Source organism: Benincasa hispida, chromosome 1 (assembly GCF_009727055.1).
Source record: "Benincasa hispida cultivar B227 chromosome 1, ASM972705v1, whole genome shotgun sequence".
In the NCBI taxonomy this organism is placed as follows: Eukaryota; Viridiplantae; Streptophyta; class Magnoliopsida; order Cucurbitales; family Cucurbitaceae; genus Benincasa; species Benincasa hispida.
This window is the reverse complement of record NC_052349.1, coordinates 41754589-41778302: the sequence shown is the minus strand read 5'-3', so window position 1 is coordinate 41778302 and position 23714 is coordinate 41754589. Positions and strand designations below refer to the sequence as shown.

At 32.4% G+C, this 23714-nt stretch overlaps 2 protein-coding genes across 3 annotated transcripts; one reads left to right on the top strand and one right to left on the bottom strand.

Annotated features, from left to right (window-relative positions):
* The first annotated feature begins 14115 nt into the window (after positions 1–14115).
* On the top strand, positions 14116–16466 carry LOC120067980. Of its 2 annotated transcripts, none has more exons than XM_039019647.1 (5): positions 14116–14435; positions 14544–14647; positions 14762–14933; positions 15019–15141; positions 15232–16466. In XM_039019647.1, the coding sequence occupies exons 1-5, from the start codon at positions 14244–14246 to the stop codon at positions 15898–15900; spliced, it is 1260 nt and encodes a 419-aa protein (XP_038875575.1). In that variant the 5' UTR covers positions 14116–14243; the 3' UTR covers positions 15901–16466. The 2 variants fall into 2 exon arrangements, with proteins under 2 accessions (XP_038875575.1, XP_038875570.1); XM_039019642.1 differs by having other exon boundaries at positions 14120–14435; positions 15229–16466.
* Positions 16467–16684: 218 nt separating this feature from the next.
* LOC120067997 (30S ribosomal protein 3, chloroplastic-like) lies at positions 16685–19355 on the bottom strand. Its single transcript, XM_039019658.1, has 2 exons — positions 18993–19355; positions 16685–17202 (listed from the first exon to the last, which is right to left on the bottom strand). The coding sequence occupies exons 1-2, from the start codon at positions 19290–19292 to the stop codon at positions 16921–16923; spliced, it is 582 nt and encodes a 193-aa protein (XP_038875586.1). The 5' UTR covers positions 19293–19355; the 3' UTR covers positions 16685–16920.
* Positions 19356–23714: the final 4359 nt, after the last annotated feature.

The following is a 23714-nucleotide window of genomic DNA, read 5'->3' as shown; positions in this document are numbered from 1 at the left end:
TTGTGCAGAAACTTTATTCATCCAAATGAGGTAGGACCGAGGGAATATGCGCACTTCCCCGCTCCTACTTACTATGAACATTCTCTCTATCCACCTTTGATATTGACCTACCTAAACACCATCTTTGGGGGGACACACCAAAGGTGTCCTGCAAGGCCGAAAGTAGATCTTACGGTGTGGACTATGAGGGAGAAATGCGAGAGGTGAAAATGAGCATCAAATGCCCTAAGAACCTCCTACTGAATTTCTACCTAGGGTTTATTAACCTAGACAATCCGGCTACTGATTATGATCTAAGATCATTTATAAAGTTTGTTCAAAAATAACTTTTGTCTTTGAAATGAAAAAAAAACCAAGTTAGTCACATTAAACTCTTTAATGGACTGGCCTTAGTTTGCATGCATCAAATCTATCTAAATTATTTTTCTAGGTAGGTTCCCAGGTAGGGGTATTCGTTGCCGTCATCTTAAATACCCCAGCCTAGACAGAACTTGTCTTCGACAAAAGGCTCTACTATAGATAGACTTGATACATATTAATCTTTTACTAATTATTTAGTTCTAATTTCATTTTATAACCATTATAAAATAAAACAACTAAAACACTCATTCCCACATAACGAAGTATTTATAACGCTTATAAAATAACGTGTTCCAAGAGTTGGTCCTGCCTAATGGTTGAGAATGTCTCATCCTAGTGAAAGGCCATCCGATCACCCCACCGGTGACGTTTGTCCTGCCTCACTAGGGCATCATTGCAAAATAGAAGTCTTTTCACTTAGGGTACTTGGAATCTTTTTTGTTAAAAATTAATTGGTTAATTAAAATGTGGTTTTTGCAAAGTCTTATAAAAGGTTATTCGTTTTTTTTTCCAGCAACGGTTTTTAATGGCATCAGCCACTATCAATTTACTTAGCGCCGAAAAACTAAACGGCCAAAACTATTCAAGTTGGAAACATATACTCACGACGATACTCATCATCGAGGATCTGAAGTTTGTCCTTACGGAGGAATGTCCTCCTATTCCACCTCATAACGCTACTCGAAATGTTTGGGTAGCGTACGAGCGTTGAACATGGGAAAATGAGAAGGCCCGAGCCTTTATTCTGGCCAGTCTTAGTGACGTATTGGCCAAGAAACACGAGTCTAAGGTCTCAGCTCGTGAGATCATGGAATCCCTGCGGGGAATGTTCGGACAGTCGTCTGGAAAGCTCAAGCATGAGGCTCTGAAACACATCTTCAACTCCAAAATGGAGGAAGGCACCTCTGTTCGTGAACACGTGCTGAATATGATGGTCCACTTTAATGTGGTGGAGATGAATGAGTCTAAAATCGATGAGGGTAGTCAGATTAGCATTATCCTGCATTCATTGCCGGAGAGCTTCCTTCACTTTGTTAGCAATATGATTTTTAACAAAGTGGAATACTCCCTTACCACTCTCCTCAATGAGTTGCAGACTTACCAATCCTTGTTGAAAAGTAAGGAGAAAAAAAGAGGTGAGGAAAATGTTATCTCGTCCTCTAAAAGGTTCTATCGAGGTTCAAGCTCAGGAACAAAATCTACACCTTCCACTTCTAACTCTGGAAAGGGAAAGAAGAAAAAGGGTGGTAAAAGGAAAGGGAATGCGCCTGCTAACCTGCCACCTGTCGTCTAGAAGAAGAGTCCACTGCCAGTTGAAAAAGGAAAATGTTTCCACTGTAATCAAGACAGACACTAGAAGAGAAATTGTCCTCGTTATCTGAAGGAAAAGAAGGCTGCTAAGGCTAAGGCCAAGGTAGACGGAGAGGATTAGATCCTAGCGACAGTTGGAGGCTGGTGAGATGACGTTGCGAATAGGCACCGGGCACGTTGTCTCAGCTGTGGCAGTGGGAGACATCCAGTTTACTTTACAGAATAGGTTTCTTATATTAAAAGATGTCTTTATAGTTTCTGAACTATAAAGGAACCTTATTTTTGTAAAGTGTATCTTACAATACAATTACACTATTTCTTTAAAATTGAATAAAGCATTTATTCATAAGGATGGTGTTGAAATTTGTACAGCTAAACTGGAAAATAACTTGTACGTGCTAAGACCTTTAGCCGTAAGTTCCCTCCATAACATAGAGATGTTTAAATCTGCTGTAACTCAATCTAAATGCGAACGAATTTCTCCAGAACCTTGTTGGACATGGTTCATTCAATGATGAGATATGCTTCTTTATCGGACTTGTTTTGGGTTTCACAGTGGAGACTACGGTATAATTCTCAATTGTGTTCCTTCTAAGAGTGTTGCAAGAACACCTTTGGAGTTGTGGAATGGGAATAAATCTAGTTTACATCACTTCTGCATATGGGGTTGCCCAGCACATGTGCTTAAGGAAAATCCCAAGAAGTTAGAATCACGATTGAGGTTGTGACTCTTTGTAGGCTACCCCAAAAGTACACGGGGAGGTTACTTTTATGATCCATCCGAAATCAAGGTGTTTGTTTCCACGAACGCTGTTTTCCTGGAGGAGGATCATATCAGGGAGCACAGTCCACGTAGTAAAGTCATGTTAAGTGAGCTTTCCAAAGAAACTACTGAAGCTTCGACAAGAGTTGTTGAAGAACCTGCTTCATCAACCAGAATTGTTTATGATATTTCATCTGGTAGGTCGGTTCCACTTCAAGAGTTAAAGGAACCTCAACACAGTGGGAGGATTACGAACCCGCCTGATCACTATCTGGATTTCACGAAAATCCTAACTATGGTGACAGATGGCAACATTGAGGATCCATTAGCCTATAAAAAGGCGATGGAAGATGTTGACCGGGATGAATGGGTCAAAGCCATGAATCTCGAGATGGAGTTGATGTACTTCAACTCGGTATGGGATCTTGTAGATCATCCTAATCGGGTAAGACCTATAGGTTGTAAATGGATCTACAAGCGCAAACGAGGTACTGATGGGAAGGTGCAAACCTTCAAGGCTCGACTTGTGGCAAAGGGTTATACCCAGGTGGAGGGAGTCGACTATGAGGAGACTTTCTCACCCGTTGCCATGTTAAAGTTGATCCGCATGATAGTGCATCGAGGTGACGTGATCGTCACGAAGATCACCTTGGAGCAAAACATTGCTGATGCATTTACAAAGGCTCTCACGGCTACAGTGTTTGACGATCACCTTCAGAGCATGGATCTACGGAACCGCCTGCGGCTGGACTAGGGCAAGTGGGAGATTTTGTTGCACTGGGTTTTTATGCCCTAGTTTATTGTTTTATGCCTATCTACTTGTACTCCCCACTTCGCTTTAGGAAAAATGGGAGATTGTTGGGGTTTATGCCCAAAAGTCTCGTGTCCAATAGTTTGTAGACAACTTTGTACGAACACTTGTGATGTATAATATAAATGATATTTACTTCACTACTTGACTTTGCACATTTAGATTTTACCACAAACCAATAAACTTAATATCCCTGGTTATCTGTATGTAACTTAAACATGTATATGGTGACATACAAGTGGATCATGTCTTGAGTGATAACCAAAATGGTCTTTAGTATATGGATATAGGAGGGAAACCTTATCCTGGTAACACTACGGATGCGGCCCGCTTTGTGGAATGGTCACAAGTGTTGTGACTTGTCACAGATGGTCTGATCCTGATCATTCGTGTAGGGGACATGCGAGCGGGGGCGTCCTATACAAAGAGTTTGTATACTGTCTCTTATACACATCTAGATGTGTATAAGAGACAGGGTAACATGACCTCAATCCTGAGTGAGTTGGGAACTCCTGCCATTGAGGGCGATCCTTTGATTTGCATGGGTGCGAGTGGCCAGAACGCCGACTCAAACCTACCATTTTAGGGATTCGTCTGATTTAGGAGCTGGGAACTCAACTACACAATATGGAATTCACTCCTTCCCCAAGGCAAGGGTAAGTAGATAGATAGCTCCCTTATGGGCTGATTCCAAGGCTTGAACGATGTGGCGCCACACACCTTCTCATAGCCCAAGAGATGTTCACACATAGTAGGACTATGTTGTATTGCTCATTAGAGGGATCAGTGGTACTTAAGGAGGAAGATGTAATTATAGGGGCAAAACGGTAAATTGACCTGCTGTAATTACGAGCATCTGTGAAGGGTCATCGTACTGATGATTGGTTATATCAAATGGACATAGAAATATATCTATGGCAAGAAGAGTTCAACTATTGGTCTTTAGTGGAATGCCTAGCAGTTAATGGATGGTGAATATCATGACTAAAGAGTTTAGTCAGCTATTCACATACCGTTGGAGCTTCAAGCCATAGGTTCATAAGGTCCCCTTGGTAGCTTGGATACAAGTTGAGAGTCAATTTTTAGGTCAATTTGAAATGTTCAAATTGACAAGAGGGAGCTCGATTATATATGATATAATTGAACGAGTTAATTAAATATAATATAGTTAACTTTATGTATGAGATACATTAATTTGGAGAAAATTGGATATAAATATGATTTATATCTAGTAGAGGAAAAATATTACAATTAATATTTGATATTAATTTATAAGTTATGAATGTGATAAGATCACATTCATTGGACAGTTATAAAGGAAATGGGAAGGCGCCTCTTCGTTCTAAATAACGGATGAGTGCATTATAAATAGCAGACAGTGTGTTGATCTCGGTGTGCGCGGATATTGTGGAAAAAATAGTGTCATCGTTTAGAAAATCAGTGCCTATACAATGTACGATATTGCTAAGCGATCGCATCAATTACACTGTCGCGCACTATTATCTAAACGATCGTTTACCTTTTTCCTAAGCGATCGTTTAGCTCCCGGTATTTACTAAACGATCATATAGACGATCGCTTAGTTTTTCCTATGCGATTATTCGGACGATCGCTCACCCTTTTCCTACACGATCGTTTAGACGATTGTTTACCTTTTCCTACACGATCGTATAGACGATCGTTTACTTTTACTACACGATCGTACACTTCACCTAAACGATCAAGCATATTGTCTATGCGATAGACGACTGCATCTCCCACTTGCTTGATCGTTGTGTACGGCCTCTCTTCCTCCTTCCCTCTACTAAATCTGAACAAAGCCCACACTTTAGATTCTCACTCCAAGAATACTAAGGGCTTTAAGTGGTGTTATCTTCTCTGTTTCCTTCTGCCCAAGTGGTGACTGTTTGAGGTAGACGGTTGGGCTTCAAACTCGCTGTGAAGAAGAAATCTTCATCTGGTACGATTTCTTGATCCCTTTAGCATTATGAAAGTATGTTTGAATGTATATGTGGTAATTCTATCACAATGAATTGGAAAGATCTTTTTTCGCTCGTAGATACTCTTGAATAAGAATTCCTTCATAGGTATCCAACCTTAATCCTTATACTATAGACCTATTTAGGTTATCACTTAAGGCATGATCCACTTGTATATCACATATACATGCTTAAGTTCACATAAGATAACCATAGAGCTTTGTTTATTGGATATGAGTAAATGTCAAAATAAAATAACATTTATTTTATTCATCAAACAATGTGTATCATTACAAACAACGAGACTCCGAGAGAATTAGGACACCAATCCCAACAGATCCAACTTACTTACTTTTGTGCATATACCACTACCTCGAGCTAGATTATTTTCCTTTTTTCAATCAAATTGATGGTCTTGCTAGTTCATGTTTCTAACTTGCACACAAAGTCAAAATCCCTTAAATCTTACTAATGCCCTCAATGATGTACCTCTTAACTAATGAACATATCATGTCAATAGTTCTTGAACATCTACTGTTACTAGTCACTCCATTTTAGCTTACCTCAACTTTTTATTTCAATAACAGATTCTTATGTTAACACAAAGTTCCATACCCAATCACCTATGTACGCTATCTTTCCATCCAACGCATATTGCCCCAAAGTTCCACATGATAATGAGATATTCCTTTTTTACACCAAAACAAATACCTGCAACCCTTCATATCATGCCTCCAAACCATACTTAACTAGGAGTTTTGAACATACTAAATTTCTTTCTCTTTCCAAAAGAGTAAACTTTCTTGGATACTTTTCTCTCCTTCATACTTATCTTTGATAAAATCACTAAATTTAAGACACCTTTTTTTTCCCACTTTCCAAGTGGAATATAATCCTTTACTAAAGTACATTTTACTTAACTCATCTATAAGTCTTATCTCTCTCACTAAGAATTTTCATCTTGTAGAATTCTCCTTTGCCAGTTTTCATGCTTTTAAACTCCAAAAGACTTTTATTTGTTCAAATTTTCCCAACTCGAATCTCCTCATCACAATAAGGTTATGAATTTAATCTGGGTACTCTAAAATAATTATTCAGCCCAAACAAATAATTCTTTGATTTATCCCCTTTTAAGTCCAAGCTCATGTCCAACTATTTTGGCTTCCTTTAATGACATCAGCTTAGGTAGATATTCCAAAAGAATTCTTCATATCATTACGCATACTCTACCTCGTCCATCAATTTTCTAGTATTACCAAAGTGATTATGACTTATTAATCCTTTCCAAAATTTCTCTCGAAATGTTTGGTTTTAATATCTTAGAACCTTTAATAAATCTATAGTCTCTTCTTCTTCTTATCCATAAAACAACTTTTAACCTTATACTTGAGTACATAGCTTGTGAAGGAATTTATCTATACTACCACCAATTGTACTACCCAACACAAAACATAACATTAGTCTTTAATGAATTCTTGTATAGGCAATTTTATTACTTGGCTTAAACATATACATACTTTTATTCTTAAATTCTCATAACTCTACATAGTCTCATCAACCTTTAAGATCTCTAAACTGAGGTATATATGTGTTCGTCTCTAACAAAATTTTCATGAGATAAACTAGTGTCAAGTGACCTCATAATTTTATTTCTTTTTTCCTTTTGTAGCATTGTACCTGAATAATCAGCTTATAATAACTTCTATCGAGTCACTGATCTAGCATTAGAACATAACTGGTGCATTTAAGCTAAACAAATATTTTAATGCACAACTATCATAAAACTTGTAATTGATAAGACATACCTGGCGATGACAAGGAATTCCTTCATGGGCCATAGGGACAATCTGGACTTACATAGTAAGTCAACCTACAGAACTCAAAACATGGGCTCTGATACCAACTGTAACAGCTTGGCTCCCTAGGACTTATACTAGGCCATTACTACATGCATGCATAAATCTCAAAACGACTTTCTAACGAATTTTAATTAAATCAAACAAATTCTATTAAATAAATAACTTTCATAAAATCTAAATATCTAAAAATCTTTCATCGAGGTCCCCCTGAAATATAAGTTCAAAATAAATTTCTTGAAGTTTTATAAATAAAAATTTCAACAATGGAACTCTAAATTCAAACATCAAAATTAAATTTAAAACACTAAAACACGAAAACATGAGCGAAAGCATCTCTCAGGTCCTAATGGCATGATCATGGATTCCTTCTGTCATTCGCCCGGTACGTCCTTGCACTTATCTGAAAAACATAAATAAGAAAGGATGAGGATAAAATACTCAGTATGTAACCCCACTTCTTGGGTCAGGTTAAGCATCTATGTCCTCTAGATGTCACTCTCTAGTGGGACATGCATAAACCTCTACTTTCCATGGGATAGCCATCTAGTGGATAATTGAACCCACCCTACCGTAGGTGAGATATACCTACAAATCTCTAGTGAAATCCCGTAGGAGATCACTAACCTCTAGTGAATCCCGAATGAAACATAAACCTTTGTTGAATCCCAAAGGAAACACAAACCTCTGGTGAATCCTGAAGGAAACACAAACCTCTAGTGAATCTCGAAGGAAACACAAACCTCTAGTGCATTTCTAACTACAAGTAGGGGGTAACTATCACTATCATAAATAACATGCATTATAAACTAAAGTCCTACAATTATGCAAATGCATATCATCATGTTCAATATTCTTCTAGCAAAGCATATAAAAAATTTAATCCATGCTTGCACCCATAACATGCTTCAAAGCATAATTAAGATAAGCTTATTTTTTTCTCATGCATCTCAATGCAAACAGTCTTAGAATCCTCAAAATTATTCTTAAATTTATCGCTTGACACAAAGGCAATTCTAGTAGTAAGATTACTTACCTCGAATTGAAATTCCAAAATTAATCCAAGAAATCAGCCTCCAACAAAAACTTGAATTAATGTTTCAAACGCTTTGTTTACTCCAAATTTATTTCAAAACTTCGCTCAAAGATTCAAATCTATACATAAACCATAATTTAGGATTTAAAATCCAATTTTCAACATTTATAACTAATCCAAAAAGTTTCATAGTCTTAATACTCACCAATTATGCACTCCAAAACTTTGGAACTTGTTGAATATACACTAACGACTTTCAAAAACTTGATTCGATGCTCCAAATCTTATAGGTAAATCAAGTTGGCCCAAAATTCAATGTGTACTAAATAACCAATCAAGAAATCCAAAGAAAAATCATCAACAACTTACCAAATAAAAATCTCGCGAGTAGCGGTGACTGATAGACACACAATGACGAACGGTTAAACAAAATATGAAAGTAATAGGGATTTTTCTCTTTAATTAATCTCCCTTTGGAATAAAATGGATGGTTTGGAATGAAGTGAATGGTTTGGAATGAAGTGGATGGTTGTACTTATAGAAGAAAAATACTCTTAATCCTAAATTATTTGAGATTCCATAACTTGAAGTAGTAGATAGATTAGATTTTCTTTTTTGAATAAGACATTTCTCTAATTAGGAAATCCATATTTTAATTAATTAGAAAATCCATCATCTAATTAATTTAAATTAAATCCAAATTTCTCTTATGAACTCAATTAAAATTAATTATTTTCTCTAATTTGGATCAAGCTCCAAAATTAAAGAGGATAAAATTTAGAACCACAACGTCCCATTTCCTTCTTAAATCTCAAATTCCTTTTAATTTCCAAAATCCTAATTTTTTTTCCTTTTCTTTATTTTCAAATCTTTATCCAAAATAATCCAAAAATTCCAAATCTCTTATCAAATTAATCTCAACCCAATTAATTTCTCCAATTAACTTAATTTTGACTCCAAAACTAACTTTAAAGCGAATATACAATCCAATAGTTGAGATAAATTATACCCTTTCAAATATTTAATCAATTTTAAAACACACTTTCTCCAAAATAAATTAATCCAACTTTCCCTTAACTTGAATTAAATTCCAATTCTTTACAAATATCTTTTAAATTAATTATCTTGTCTTTCATATTAAATTTTTAGCCCCAATTTATCAAATTAACACCTAAATATTTCAAGATAATTTAATGTAAATTGCTTGAAAAATTCGAAATGTTACAATAATGATATGGAACTAGAAAGATCGTATGTATATAAGTGACATATTGACTTCAAGCGATAAATTAAAGTCATGCATATAGATTAAGTCATTTAGATATAAATATAATATTTAGTTAAATTAACTTTAAAAAGTTGAAAACTAAAAAGTCCATCAAGACACTGATTCTCCAGTGATTTTTAAAAAATTCAACAATAATTGTTAGGGTATTTACAAAGAATTTGTCAATTCGGATATTTGCCTACTTTTTTGATTTGTTGTGATGTAGGAACAAGTTTGTCAATAAAAGACAATGTTTCCATTAGCAATGGGGGCCATTCTCAACCTTTTCATTCATCCTTTTTAATGGTCAAATAAACTTGAGAACTATTTTGAAAATTTTTTTAACAATATGTTCGTTGAATATCCTACATTAGAAAAATCAAAAGACCTCATAATCTTAATAAAATACATAGACTACTTCTGTCGTTGTCATTATTATTTTCACTTGGTTCGAGATGAAATCTCATGTTATGTAATAGATTTCAATCCCAACTTGGGGTCAAATTGATACCGACTCAAATTTAAGGGACTAAAAGGTACTTTTGTCCTTTTTTAAATGTAATTTAGTGTACCTTAGTTGTTAGTTAACAATGAATTTTTTTTAGATTAATGCTTAGACTTCAATAAAGTAATGAGAACTTGAATTACTAAACCTTGTTAGAAAGTAATTTCTAGGAAAGAGATTGTTATTCAACTTTCTAAAAAAAAAAAAAAGTAGTTAGAGAAATCTCTAACTACCTTATGGATCAGTTTTAGTTTTAGTTTTATTTAATAGGGTTAGCCCCAAAATAGTGGCCTAGACATGATTGCAATTAAATACACTAATCAAATGCTTTTATCAAAATCATTAATATCTGTGGAAATAGTAACTTTAACCAGATTTATTAACCAATGAGGTTAAAAGTAAATTTCATATAATCATTTTATTTGGTTTTATACTTATTTTTGTAAAATCAAAAGTGGTTTCAATGACTTTAAGGTAGGTTTGGAATTGATTTTTAAAGTAACTATTTTGAGTTAAATTATCTACTTATAATAAGTTTTGTAAAAGTGTTATAAATTATGTTAATACTTGATTCCATTTTTATACAGTTGATTTCAATTTAAATAAAAGTATTTAAAAATATTTTCCAAAGGTAATTTTAAAATGATCAAAATAGTTAAAAATTAATTACATTTGAGGTGGTAAAGAGAGAAATTTGATAGAGACTAAAATTCCAAGATAAAAAGATAGAGCAACAAAGATTCAAAGGGGAGAGATTTCTTTTTAGAGTTTGAGGAAAATTCATGGAGACGAGGGAAAAAAATCCTTAAGAAGATGTTTGAAGCATAGAGTTGACTTGAATTGATTATAATTATTGGGAAGTTAGATTATTTGTGTTTGGAGTACAGAGTTGGGTTGAGTTGAATTAGAATGTTCGTGTTTGAGATGCTGAGTTGAGATGAGTTAAAAAGTCATATTTGGGGTGCAAAGTTGAGTTGAACTTTGATATATGGTGCAATTTTTTTTAAATGAAATTTTTCCTTATTTTTTTAAATTTCTAACTACACATATTTTCTTAAAAATTTTAACACTAAAAAATGCTTTATTTTTTTTTCATTCTTAAAACATAATAAATTCTTACAAATAAATATATATTGACCAGTAAACACAAATTTTGAATTCAATTTTTGAACATTACATGTGTTTTTTTTTTCTATTCTCAAATACCAAATAAATGGATTTTTTTCTCAACTACTTAACCCCCAATCATGAACACTAAAAAAGCTTAATAATTGAACAATTTTTTATTTATTCTTCTTGAAAAATGTAGCTTATTTTTATCACACAACTTGAACATTCAAGTGCATAACAATTTCATCTGCACTACATCTCCAAAGATATGTCATTCTAAGAAAATGAACAGTTTCAAAATATTTAGCAAAAATTTTGGAGAAATAGAAAAAAAAATAGAGAGAGAGAAAAAGGTTAAATAGAGAAAGTTAAAAAAAAAAAAAAAAAAAAAACAAAGAGATTAAGAAACCATTGGAGAGAGAAAAGTGAGAAAATTTATATTTTTTTTAGAAAATAGAACAAATTAAAGATAAACATTATAAAAGAAAATGAGAGAAAGTTAAAATTAGGGGAATTGTACATTATAAAAGAAGATGAGAGAGAGTTAAAATTAGGGGACTACCGCAAATTTAGGTTTGGTTTTGAAAAATGACAAAGCCGACAAATAATAAAATTTATGGCAACTCACATAACATACACATGAACATGAATTTTCAAATCTATATTTTACCCTTGTCTAGTTCGTAGCTTTTGTTATTGATGAAACTACAAATTACATTTGGAATCATAAACAATGATGGGTTTTGTATACAGGACAATTGCTCATGACTTAGTTATCCACTCTCCCTCTAATTGATTCATTTGAAAAACTAAACATAACCGTCTTCCTCAAAATAACTGTCCTTCCTGATTTTCCTCACATATTTAATATTTCAATGCAGATTTTATTATTAGTTTAGATTATGTTTAACAATTTTTTGAATTAATCTCACTTAAATTAAATATCTAGATTTTTCTCCCAAATTTATATTTTAAATATGCATATATTATCAAATTTCATTTATCTAATCAAATTTTGAATTTATTCAAATGTTTGAATTGTTTTTATTATTATATACACATTCTTATAAAAATTAAACCGATATTTTTCCATACTTTTTAAGGTTTAAATTGTTTTGTATATGTTATTAGATTCAATTGTACATATTTTATATTTAGTCACTATTTTAGTTGATATTTTGACAATACCTGACTTGCCCTTAGTTGGTTCGTATGTCCAGAATATTAAATACAATATAATTGTAGAGCTTTATTAATAACCTAGATATAAATACAGTGTAAGTGGAGAGGTTGATTATAATCGGGATATGGATATAATAATTAGAGAGTTTGATTAATAACCAAATTAATCATATTATAATCTAACGGATTCAATTTCAAAACTGAAAATGAGCGTCATTCCATAATTTTCGCCTTCTTTTGGAATTTGAATTTATTTTCAAATTAGATTTTGATAACTAAATTGATTTGAAATAAATCAATTTCTTCCTAATCAAAACTGCAATCATAATGGTTGATAAAGTTATAAATATGGTGTAATTGTAAATAAACGAACTCCCTCCCTGATTTTTCTCCCCCGAATTATATTTGAATTGAATTTATCTTTTATTATCAAATTTGATTTTATTCAACTAACTTTCCATTTGTTTAAATGTCTGTTACAAATTCAAATGTATCAAAAAAAAAAATTCCAATTTATATTTGAATTTAACTTTTATTATCAAATTTGATTTTATTCAACTAACTTTTAATTTGTTTAAATGTTTATTACAAATTCAAATGTATCGAAATATTTTTTCATTATTTTATACATATTGTTATCAAATTAATTTTGTCTTTTTTTATATATTTTTTTTTATATTTTAAAATTTTCATATAGAAACACTGGCTTGTTGTACTTAAAAAGAAATATAAAAATGGTAATTAAACTTTAAATGTTGAAATTATTATTATTATTATTATTATTTCTTCTTCTTCTAATGTCAGACACTATCATATTTCCAATAGTCACATCATTCTGAAGTTACGATTCTTTGCCAATAACAACTTCACTGGTACAATCAACTTTTCTCTTTCTCACTTTGTAAGAAATCCATTGTTGTAGACATCTATAAGTTTCTAATGACCTCCATCGCTTGGTCTTCATCTTCCCTTGCATATACGAGTTCTATAGGCAGTTGGAAGAGGACTATATTAGATGATTTTTAGTTTTTGCTTCTAGAATATTTAGATACTGTGTATTTGTATTTTGTGGTATCCGTGTTGTTTTTCAAACAGTGTATGTACTTAATTTTTTTGGGTAATTTTATCATTTCTAATTAGTATTTTCTATTATATAAATCTATTTTGCTATTTTTATAATTTTGAAATGTTTTTACCATTTTTCCAAACGAAACTTTAAAATTTTCTATTTCTCTCGTCAACCCTTAAAATTAAGGAGAAATAAACACAAAAATGGACCAAACTTTTCAAAAGAAGAATATAATTTTCCTAAAGATCTAGACAAAATAAAGTGAAACGGGAAAAGAATTTTTTAATATGAAACAATAGTCTAATTAAAAATAAAATAAAATCACTCACGATCACATAACAAAAATCCACTAAGTGTTTTTCTCCACGTTGTTAAACATAGTAATTTTCTAAAAAAAAATAATTTTAGACACGTCAAAAATAATTTTAATCATTCCAAAATCACTACCAAACACGTCCTAATTAGATATTTCACTTAAAACCCATTCAACACGCTTAACAACAAAATACAACAGAAAAATGAAGAATGTTATTTAAAGTTTGTCGCAGAACAAAAAATATGTATTTTTTATTTGAAAAGAGAAGGCACCTTTCACCAATTGAATGAGTTGATTAAAGAAGAAGCAATTCATAATGACATGAAGTGGACAGACATAATACCTCAGAAGCTTCCCATTTCAAAATAGTAATGTCATTTTCCAGACTAAAGCTGCCTGCAAATACCTCCACAGTCAATTCTCTTGACCCATTCAAAGCCTAAAAAATTTCACTAATCAACACCTATTTCAAAGTCAAAAATGGGAAACAATTCTCTGACCTGCTTTTTAGAAAAAAGAAAAAAAAATCATGCATATGAATATTGGTAAAAGAAAAAGAAAGTTAGTCATCTTCCCTATAAAACATATGAAATGTCAGCAACCAACAACCAAAAAGTACCTCATTCAAGAGCTTCTCACAGACAAACAAGCAGCAAAAAGAATTAAGGTTTTTCCATCATGGGAAGGAAACTGGATGCTCTACTGGGAAGGAACAGATATTTGAAGCCTTCCAAGTTTAAGACCCTTGCTAATATGGCCATTTCTAGGACTTCCATCCTAAAAAACCAGCACCGTGCCCGCAGCTCCCTTGCTCGTGCCGACGTTCTTCAGCTCTTGAACCTCAGTTACCAACACCGTGCTCAGCTTAGAGTAATTTGCTTCTCTCTCTCTCTCTAAACTCTATAGTTCAGCCCCTTCTTTTTTTTTCCTTTTTTTTTCTCCTGGATGCTGAGCTTGGATGTGAATGTGAATGAACAGGTTGAGATTGTGATCAAGGAGAATAACATGTTGGATGCACTTGAAATGATAGAGGATTACTGTTGCCTCCTAATTGAAAAGGTGGCTCTTCTTCAGATGAACAAGTAGGTCACCTTTCTTCAGTAGAATTTCATTCTGTCATTTTTGTCAACTTCTTTGAGTGCAAGCCTTTCGAAAGTTTTGAAACCTTTTCTGATTCTCTTTCGGCTTAAATGCAGGGAATGCCCCGGTGAAGTTAAGGAGGCGATATCGAGTCTGATTTTTGCAGCTTCAAGGTGTGGAGAGTTTCCAGAACTTCAGGAGATCCGTCGGATTTTAGAGTTGAAGTTTGGTACAGAGTTTGCCAGCAGTGCCGTTAATTTACGCAACAACTGCGGAGTTAGTCCCAAGGTAAGTTTGATATCAACTGCAAGAAAAGAATTAGTTGCCTGCATATATCATCTTCCACTTAATAACCACAGCTTCCATGTTACAGATGATCCAAAAGTTTTCAACAAAACAGCCCAGCGCTGAAACTAAACTGAAAGTGCTAAAGGAAATTGCTTCGGAGAATGGCATTACTCAGCATTTAGAGGAAGAACCAGCAATAATCATCAAGGTGAGGAAATTTCAAGCAGCAATGTATAGCAAATGAGTGCTTCTACTTCCTAAGTTAACTCTTTAGTAAAAATCAATCTGTTAACAGCAGGAAAAGCTAAATCAAAAGTTGGAAGCCAAGGAAGCAGCAGATTTGGATAATCCTGAAGTCATAAACACCACAGATAATCTACATGAAGTTATTACAAGTGACGAGTCAGCATTGGAATCAGTGAAAGCAAAAAAGTTTAAAGATGTAGCTAGCGCCACTCAAGAAGCCTTCCAATCAGCAGCTTATGCAGCATTAGCAGCTAAAGCTGCAATCACGCTTTCAAAGTCTGAAGCGCAGGATATTGATTCAGATCATGAAGATGGCTCTCATCTTCAAACGGATGAAAAAAGCTCAGATTTGGATAGTTCTCATGAACCTAAGCTTAATACAAAAGAAGCTAGCATACCTTCCAGTAAGATTGACTATTCAGATGACAGATTTAGTTTCGAAAAAATTTGTCCTGCTGAGCTTGAAAGTTGCAGTTCAGAATATGAAGATGCAGACATGGCAGAAAGCAATCAAATAGAATTACCAAAAGAAACTGCCAAAGAAATCATGTCATCTGTTCTAATCTTGGATTCAGATATTAGCAATATGAAGGAGCAATCATCAAAACTAAATTCAATCTTCTACAATGAGCCAGAAGGCGACAAGATAATCGGTAAAGAAAATGAAGTTGCCAGTAAAAATGAAATTTCAGAAGATATCAGAGTTCACGAATCGAAGTAAATTTCTTAGCAGGTTTCAACTGGATTTTGCTGAAATCTCAGGCTGGCACATCCTAGATTGAAAGCAAACATGAAGTGGAACTTTTGAAACCCAATATACAATCAGTAGTTTCAAATTTCTATATAAAATGGTACAAACAATTTTGCTAGGGCAGACATGTAAACATTACTATTTTTTCAGAGAATTCAATTTAAGTACAATACATTTATATGGTTGAAAAGAATGTAACTAATGCTAGGATGGATAACAAGGAAATCTTTAATATTGCAAAGTTCTCATCGATTTAGGATTCTAACAAAATCTTGGATACGAATGAGACTTGGACAAAAGTTCAAAAAAAAAATTACTTGAAGGAAGCAAGCTTACAAAATCGGTGTATTTAGAGGTAGAGGCATCTTATGTAACTTGGGGTTAGGAAGCCAAACATATATTTGATGTGTGAGTTATTTATACCAGGTTATGGGATTGACAATTATAGATCCGCTAATCCTGCAAATTTGTTAGTGTTACACAAATCTAGGCTTTAGAAAATAACCTTTTGTATTCTGTAAACTTATACAAACTATTAAACATAGGTTATCCAAACCCATGTTTCTATAATCTATTCCTTTGTACAATCCAAATATTGATTACACAAAATCCAGGTTTCCCAACTTCAGGCTTCAGAAAGCCAGACATGTTTAAACTATGAGCTAAACATATCATTTCAGCTCCAAACTATTACAGCAAAAAAGCTTAAATGTTTAATGTAATTATCCTTAAACTTTTCAGACACTTCCCCAGATAGATGCATTAAATAACAGGCTTGCACATTCACTATAAACAAAAATTTCAACGGCAAATGTGTACTGTAGATGGGTTACACAACCAACATAATATACAACAAAAGATAAAGTTATTTATAAATCATAAAATTACTTCAAAATATACGAAAAATGACATCTGAATAGCCGTAGGATTCAAGAATAGCCACAATCTAAGACCACTATCAAAAAAATTTGAAACTTTTTACATTGAAGCTTAAGCCAGGTTGCCTCCACCCTGCTGCCACAAATTGATGATGTCAGTTGCCTGATTAAGGAGGATAATCATCTGCTTTTGAGAAATCCACGGCTTGCTCTCAAGTAAGACTTTGAGCTCTTCCCATGCATCTTTTCGAGGCCAGAAGTAGTATGGGCTAAGAGGAATAGTTCCATGACCAGGAATCATTTGATCAAGTGCAATACCAATGTTCTTCTCCATCCATATGAACTTTAGCACAAGCCTTGGCTTTTCCATCGGTTTCACAACCACTCCCAGTTTCTATAACACCAAAAAGCAAGGGGGGAAAAAATAAATATAAAATAATAATAATAATAATAAACGTGAATGTTTAATTTGTCAGAGGAAGCCTTCCTGATAAACCTATTTTGCTCAACATTTCATTTGTAAACACAAAAGGAACTATAAAATCAAAATACAAGTACTAGTTTTACCGTGTTTCATAAAAATAATGAGAACAAAGAGATTTTCACTGGTGTACTGTCAGTTTCAGTATTTGACATTGATATCAAAGAGGGAGGTTATCTCTAAGACTCTTAAAATATCGGTAAAGTACAGCTAAGTGGGGAAAACATGGTTACCACGTAAGTTTGTTTATAGTAAATATTTTTTAAAAAAATACATATTCTTAGAGTTGTTCTAGATATTGTATAGTATAACACAAAAGATACCTTTAGGACATGTTTAATACACAAGTTAGATTTGTGTAGCTCAATGTTAAGATAGTAAAGAGGTACGTCTAAACTTTAGTATGTGAACTTATTTATCCCAGTTACAATTCTCATCCCACAGGTCAAGAGTTAGCAAATCCCACAATCTAGAACAACTCAGGTTCCATAAATATGAACAAATGAAACCACCTTTTATAGTTGAACCTGAACAAAACACATTTTACACATACGAAGATTTCTACAACTCATTCCCTTACAAATTCTAAGCGTAGATTGCACCAATCCAAACTAAACCTAGGTTTATCAAAACAACAAGCAAAAAGCCTCTCCTTAAGGAATGGATAAAGGAAGGGGAAAAGAAAAAGAAAAGAAAAGAAAACCACACACATGCATTAGCCTTAAGGTTATAATTTTATCGAACTGAATTCTAAACTTAAATAATTGATGAAAGTAAAATCTCACAAAATAAATCTAGAAACGTGTTCAAAAAGCAGCAAAGTATCACCTAAAATTCAGAAAACAAAATCAAATTCCAACTACTATAATAAAAACTCAGTGAAGAGACATCCAAATCAAGCCACAAAGTCTAACAACCAATGGAATACATAAATCCAACAATAAAACATCAAAACCCAACCAAAACAAATGCTCAAGGCAAGGCAAGGCAAGGCAAGGCAACAATAAAATGAGCATTCAAAAAACTAACCACATCCCAATTCGCATCACAAGAACACAGATATAACCAGAAACCTAGAGGAAATAGCAACTCGGCCAACAAGGGGTATTAATTCTCATTATTTATTCAAATTTCAATTTGAATTTAATGAAATTAACATTTTAAGGTTAAAGTTGCCTCAATCATCTAACTACTGATTGAGAATTGATATTCTTCAATACCTTCATTTCAAAATTCATAATCTTTCAGGGATTCATGAAAATCAACATCAACATTCTTATTAGAACATATCTTCCAAGTTAGTCGCAAAATATTAGTAATTCGTTTATACCAGAATTTCTATCATTGTTTATAGAGAAAATAACACTACTCGATCAAACAAATAATGAATAATACATAGCCACAGTAAGCAATTGGATTACGAAGAATTCAAGTACTTCCTTAATAAAGAACAAAAAAGAAGAATCAAGAATTTTTTTTTAACAGTTTCTACAAATATGACGAACTTTCAAGTATCCAAATTCACCAATTAATCCGCCCCTCTCAATTCACTAATCAACAGCAATACCGTTTGTTTACCAAATTTTCCATTTCTCTCCCCAAATTTGAGACGAAAAAACAAACATTCATTTAAACTTGCTAAGAACCAACCAAAATAAACGGGCAATCACATGAGAAAGAAAGGGAGGGGGAGAGAGAGAGACCTCCTTAACAGGAGAGGACTCGGAGTCGGAATCATCAGCAACAAGCGATTCTGGAGCAGCTTCAGCAGCTTCAGCGGCCGTAGCAGAAGCAGAGATATCGAGAGTTCTGAAGTTCTGGTGCCTCAATTTCGACGCAGAAACAGAATGCAAGTTGGTAATGCAGGAAGAAGAGGTGGATCTTTGCTTCACAGCAAAAGGAACTTGGAATGGTTTTGAAGTAGCGGTTTGGGCAGTGAAATTGGAGGTATTGAAACAAAAATTAACGTTGGGCTGAAGTTGAACTGCCATGGATAACATCATAGTGACTGTGCTTTAGAGATAGAGAGAAAATTCAAGAAAGAAGAAGAAGAAGAAGAAGAAGAAGAAGGTGCAATTTGCATTTCTTCTGAATCGAATGAGGATAAGATGGGTCGGGTCAGGCATACGAGTCCAAAACCCAGCCCAAGCCCAAGCCCAAGCCCATACGAAAGTATTGGTTGAGCCCAAATTCAAAATTCAACCGCTTAATTTCGCTCACTAACCGTATGCCAACGGGTTGTTTTGGTACTGAATTGAATTCTATTCATCAGAATTATATTGTACCAATTAAAAATGGTTTTGCATTTTTCCAGGACCGAATACACGCTCTAAAATCTTGCAATCAGAAGTCTAGCTAATGGGAAAATATAGTGATATTCAGTCGAATATACTCGGTTTTTTAACGTGGAAGGGTATATTTTGGAGCTGTTTTCAGACTGTCAAAATCACTTTTTCTCTTATTAAAATCATTTTTTCTTAAAATTATGGTGTTGGACATGAGCTAAAATTAATTTTAGAGAAATCTAAAATCATTTCAAATTGATTTTGGAGGAATTAGTTAATAGGTGATTTTCATTAAATGATTGATCGATAATCAATCTCAAAATGGCTATCTAATTTAGTTTTTGTTGGTTAGCTATTTGTGAAATCATTTTTTTCAATTTCAAATAAGGGAACAAAAGATGTCAGTTGTCTGCCATTAAACTGTTAGACAGTGTTAGATATTGTTTGTCACTAAATTATTGATAAAACAAACAATTATATATATTTTGAATTTTCTTTCAATGTCTATTATAAACATTCACCTTAATCAAAATATTATTCATGCATATTTTAACAATAAAATAAGTAAAAATAGATATTTACCATAATTATTTAGTTAATTAACAAATTTTCAAATAGAAAATACAATTTTGAGTAATTGGGTAAGTCTAAAATTAAACATAAGAATTCAAAATCACTTTTATATATTTGAAAACCACTTAAAAAAATTTGGAACCAAAGTTTAAAAATTAATTTTACAAAATCAATTGTATCTAAATCAATTATTCTAAAACTTTTACTCCGACTATCACTCCCAACCAAATATACTCGGTTTTTTTTAATGTGGAAGCTTAACTTCCAACTCAAAACAAAACTAAACCAAACCCAGATACCAGGGTTTTGCAATATTTGACTACCAGCTATCGGAATCAAACTGATGACCATCGCATTTGAGTTAAAATGTTATTAAATTAGGGGTATCTGGTGTAGTTTTTCTTTTTTTTTAATCTAAAAAGTATGATTTTCTAGTGGTTATTTTTGTTTGATTAACTTGATTTTCTAGTAGTTATTTTTGTTTGATTAACTTTTTGTTTAACCATTTAAATGCAATTGCACACATATCTTTACAAATTTTTAGAACTCAATTGAGATTTCAACTTAAAATAGTCACGCATATTTTATGATTTTGTACATGTAACAATTGTACTTGGAAAGACAAAATACCCTTATCTTATAAGAAAAAAAACAACGAAAATGCAATATACTTACGCATTAGTGAAATTTATGAGTGTAGTTTGCACACAATTAAAAAATGTAGGCTATCAAGGGGTTTGGTGCTTTTTTTCATCTTATATCAAATTGTAAATTATGGTTTATTATGCATATAAGTTAATGTTGGAAATGCGATCAAAGTCTCATATTAACTAAATAAAGGGATGATTATAAGTTTATAAGAGAAGATAAATAAAATCTATTTAGATTGCTTAAAAAAAATGTTTTTCGAAAATTCATTTGTATTTAAACACTTTTATAAAAACTATATAAAATAAAAATACAAATGTTTTTTGTTACATTTTTTCATAAATGTTTTTATATACAAGTTTGATTGGTTTGGCTATATGCTCAAAATGTTTCTATAATGTTAAATTAAGTTTAATTGGCTTGGCTATATGCTCGCATATTTTTATAATCTTAAATTACTATATAAGACGACTACTAAACTACTAATTAGTTCACTTAGTCACTTAATTGATCATTTTGCTATTCATCTTAGATCAATTTATATGAATAAAATAAAAATATGTTTTTGTCGTTATCGAAGACAGAATTTTAAGATAATAAGTATACAGTATGAATAGAACAAGAGAGAGGTTCTACTTGGGAGATTTGATTCATTCTAAATTATTGTGAACTAATAATTTCAATTTTGTATTTAAAAACACTTTAAGTGGCCAAGTTTTTCTCTTCTTTTTTTTAGTTTTTTTTCTTTTTTAAGTATATGATCGACTGAGTTGATTGTTAGATTTAGTTGTTGGAGATGATTGACGGTGATCGTCGAAGTTGGCTGATGAAGGTGGTAGTCACATGGCGTTGAACGACGAAGGTGGTTGTTAGAGTTGATTGTCAGAAGTGGTATTCAATGGAGGTGGTTGTCAATCAAACTTTGGCTGCCGGAGGTGGTCATCTGAGCATGTCACTACAGTTGGTCGTCAATGGTGGCCAGCGAGTGGAGTTATTGGAAATATTGGAGGGTGAGAGAAAGAAAGGGAGAAAGATGAAATTTCTCGATAAATGTGCAAACTTCAATAGTAAACACTCTTGAAATTGGTAGAAATGAGTTATTTAACACTGAATTGTGAAGTTAATGGCCAAAGACCTCCTTAATTTTCATTTTGAATAATAGATATACATATACATATGTACTTATATAATCTATTCTCTATATGAAAATACAAAGGTTGCAAGAAACTCTTTTTGCCGATACTATTCTTATCTTTTCATATAATACATAACCACCCCTTGAACATTTCTTCTAATCACTATATATTATATGTGAAAAGGAAAAAGGGACAATATGGGAGAAACTTTGGGAGTGTTTGGGGTTGAGTTGGTTATTATACTTTATGGAATACAATAATCTGTAGGTTATAATCGTGATGTAGCCTACTTTAGTCAAGGTAGAAGATAGTAAACACTAAAACAATGAGAAAAAGATAGCATGAGTAGAAAATAGTAAACACTGTAACAATAATTAATCCAAAATATTGTGGATCTAACACAGAGCAAAATATTGTAACGAAGGGATCGAGTGTTTCAATGCAATTAAACCACACACTTTAGTTTTTGATGGAACTAAAAACATTAATTAATACAAGAAAAATGGTTAAGCATATAGAATGTTACCTTTGTAGAACACTTTGCAGTAAGATTCCTCTTCCTTAAATTGATGGTGATTCTCTTCCACAAAGTCTTCCTCACCTTTTGTTGAAAGAAAAGAAGATGAGAGAGGGCAAAATCTCATAAAACACACATTTGTATTTTGAGAGGGCGACTAAGTAAAATGATATGTAAAGTTGCGTTCAAGGTTTTTCCTTTATAAGGTCCTATTTATAGGATCTTATTAAGTTAAAACCTAATTACAATTAATTAACATATTAATATCTTATATTAAAATGATTAATTATTTGAATCATGTTCAAATGTATTAATCCTCTCGTATTATATAGTTTTAATTTGAATCTTATTCAAATTAAATGGTTAATGTATTTAAAATCATATCTAAATACATTAATCCTCTAATAGTGTATAATTTTATTTAAATATCATTCAAATTAACTATATAATAATTATGTATCTATGTATGTTAATAATTATATTAGTTATATCTAATGCAATAAATATATGCTTCCTCAATTTACCTAAATTTGAAACATTGCAAATTATTCTTTCAATACATTTGTTCTATGTTGGTCCAGTATGAGTTATGGACCTACAGATTATAAGTTTTAAGAATACAAGATTAATTAACTGAATTTTTTAATTAATTAATCTTCATTAGTTAACTATAGGGAAAACCACTATAGACTCATAGGCGCACTCTTATGCATTGTATGCATGTTACGTTTGTGGGTATAACCATTACATGCAAGTTGATTCTTCACGAGTTGTTCGTAATTACAACTAAGTCAAAAATCTGTTTTACCCTTGTAATTACTTCTATCTCCATAAGTATCATTGATCCTCTAATGAACAATTTGTTTATAGTCTGACTATTGGGATTTATGTCCTAAATCTCGTAGTCCGTGATTTTTAAACAGATTATTAAATAAATAAAATGTTATTTATCTTCTAAATAAAGTGTTATTTATTTTCATGAATAACTCAAATTCAATAAACCAAAATCTAAGGTTATTTAATGTAACTTGAACAGTATGTGATTGACATACATATGGATTCTGTTCAAGGAATATCCTAAAAGGTATATAGTATATGGATTAGGTTTGGTGTGTTATCTTGATAACACTATAGATACAACCCATTTTGTAAGTTTTATAAATGTTCGGATTAGTGCCCCAAAATTTCGTGGATTGGTTTATAATCTTGTATAAACTAATATTTAAATTAATAAAATAAAGAGCTATTATATTTGTGCATAACTCA

Coding starts and splice junctions, on each gene's coding strand:
- LOC120067980 (XM_039019642.1), top strand. CDS start 14,244: ATGGGAAGGAAACTGGATGCTCTACTGGGAAGGAACAGATATTTGAAG. Junction 14,436..14,543: donor AACACCGTGCTCAGCTTAGA/GTAATTTGCTTC, acceptor GTGAATGAACAG/GTTGAGATTGTGATCAAGGA. Junction 14,934..15,018: donor ACTGCGGAGTTAGTCCCAAG/GTAAGTTTGATA, acceptor TCCATGTTACAG/ATGATCCAAAAGTTTTCAAC.
- LOC120067997 (XM_039019658.1), bottom strand. CDS start 19,292: ATGATGTTATCCATGGCAGTTCAACTTCAGCCCAACGTTAATTTTTGT. Junction 17,203..18,992: donor AGTCCTCTCCTGTTAAGGAG/GTCTCTCTCTCT, acceptor TTGGTGTTATAG/AAACTGGGAGTGGTTGTGAA.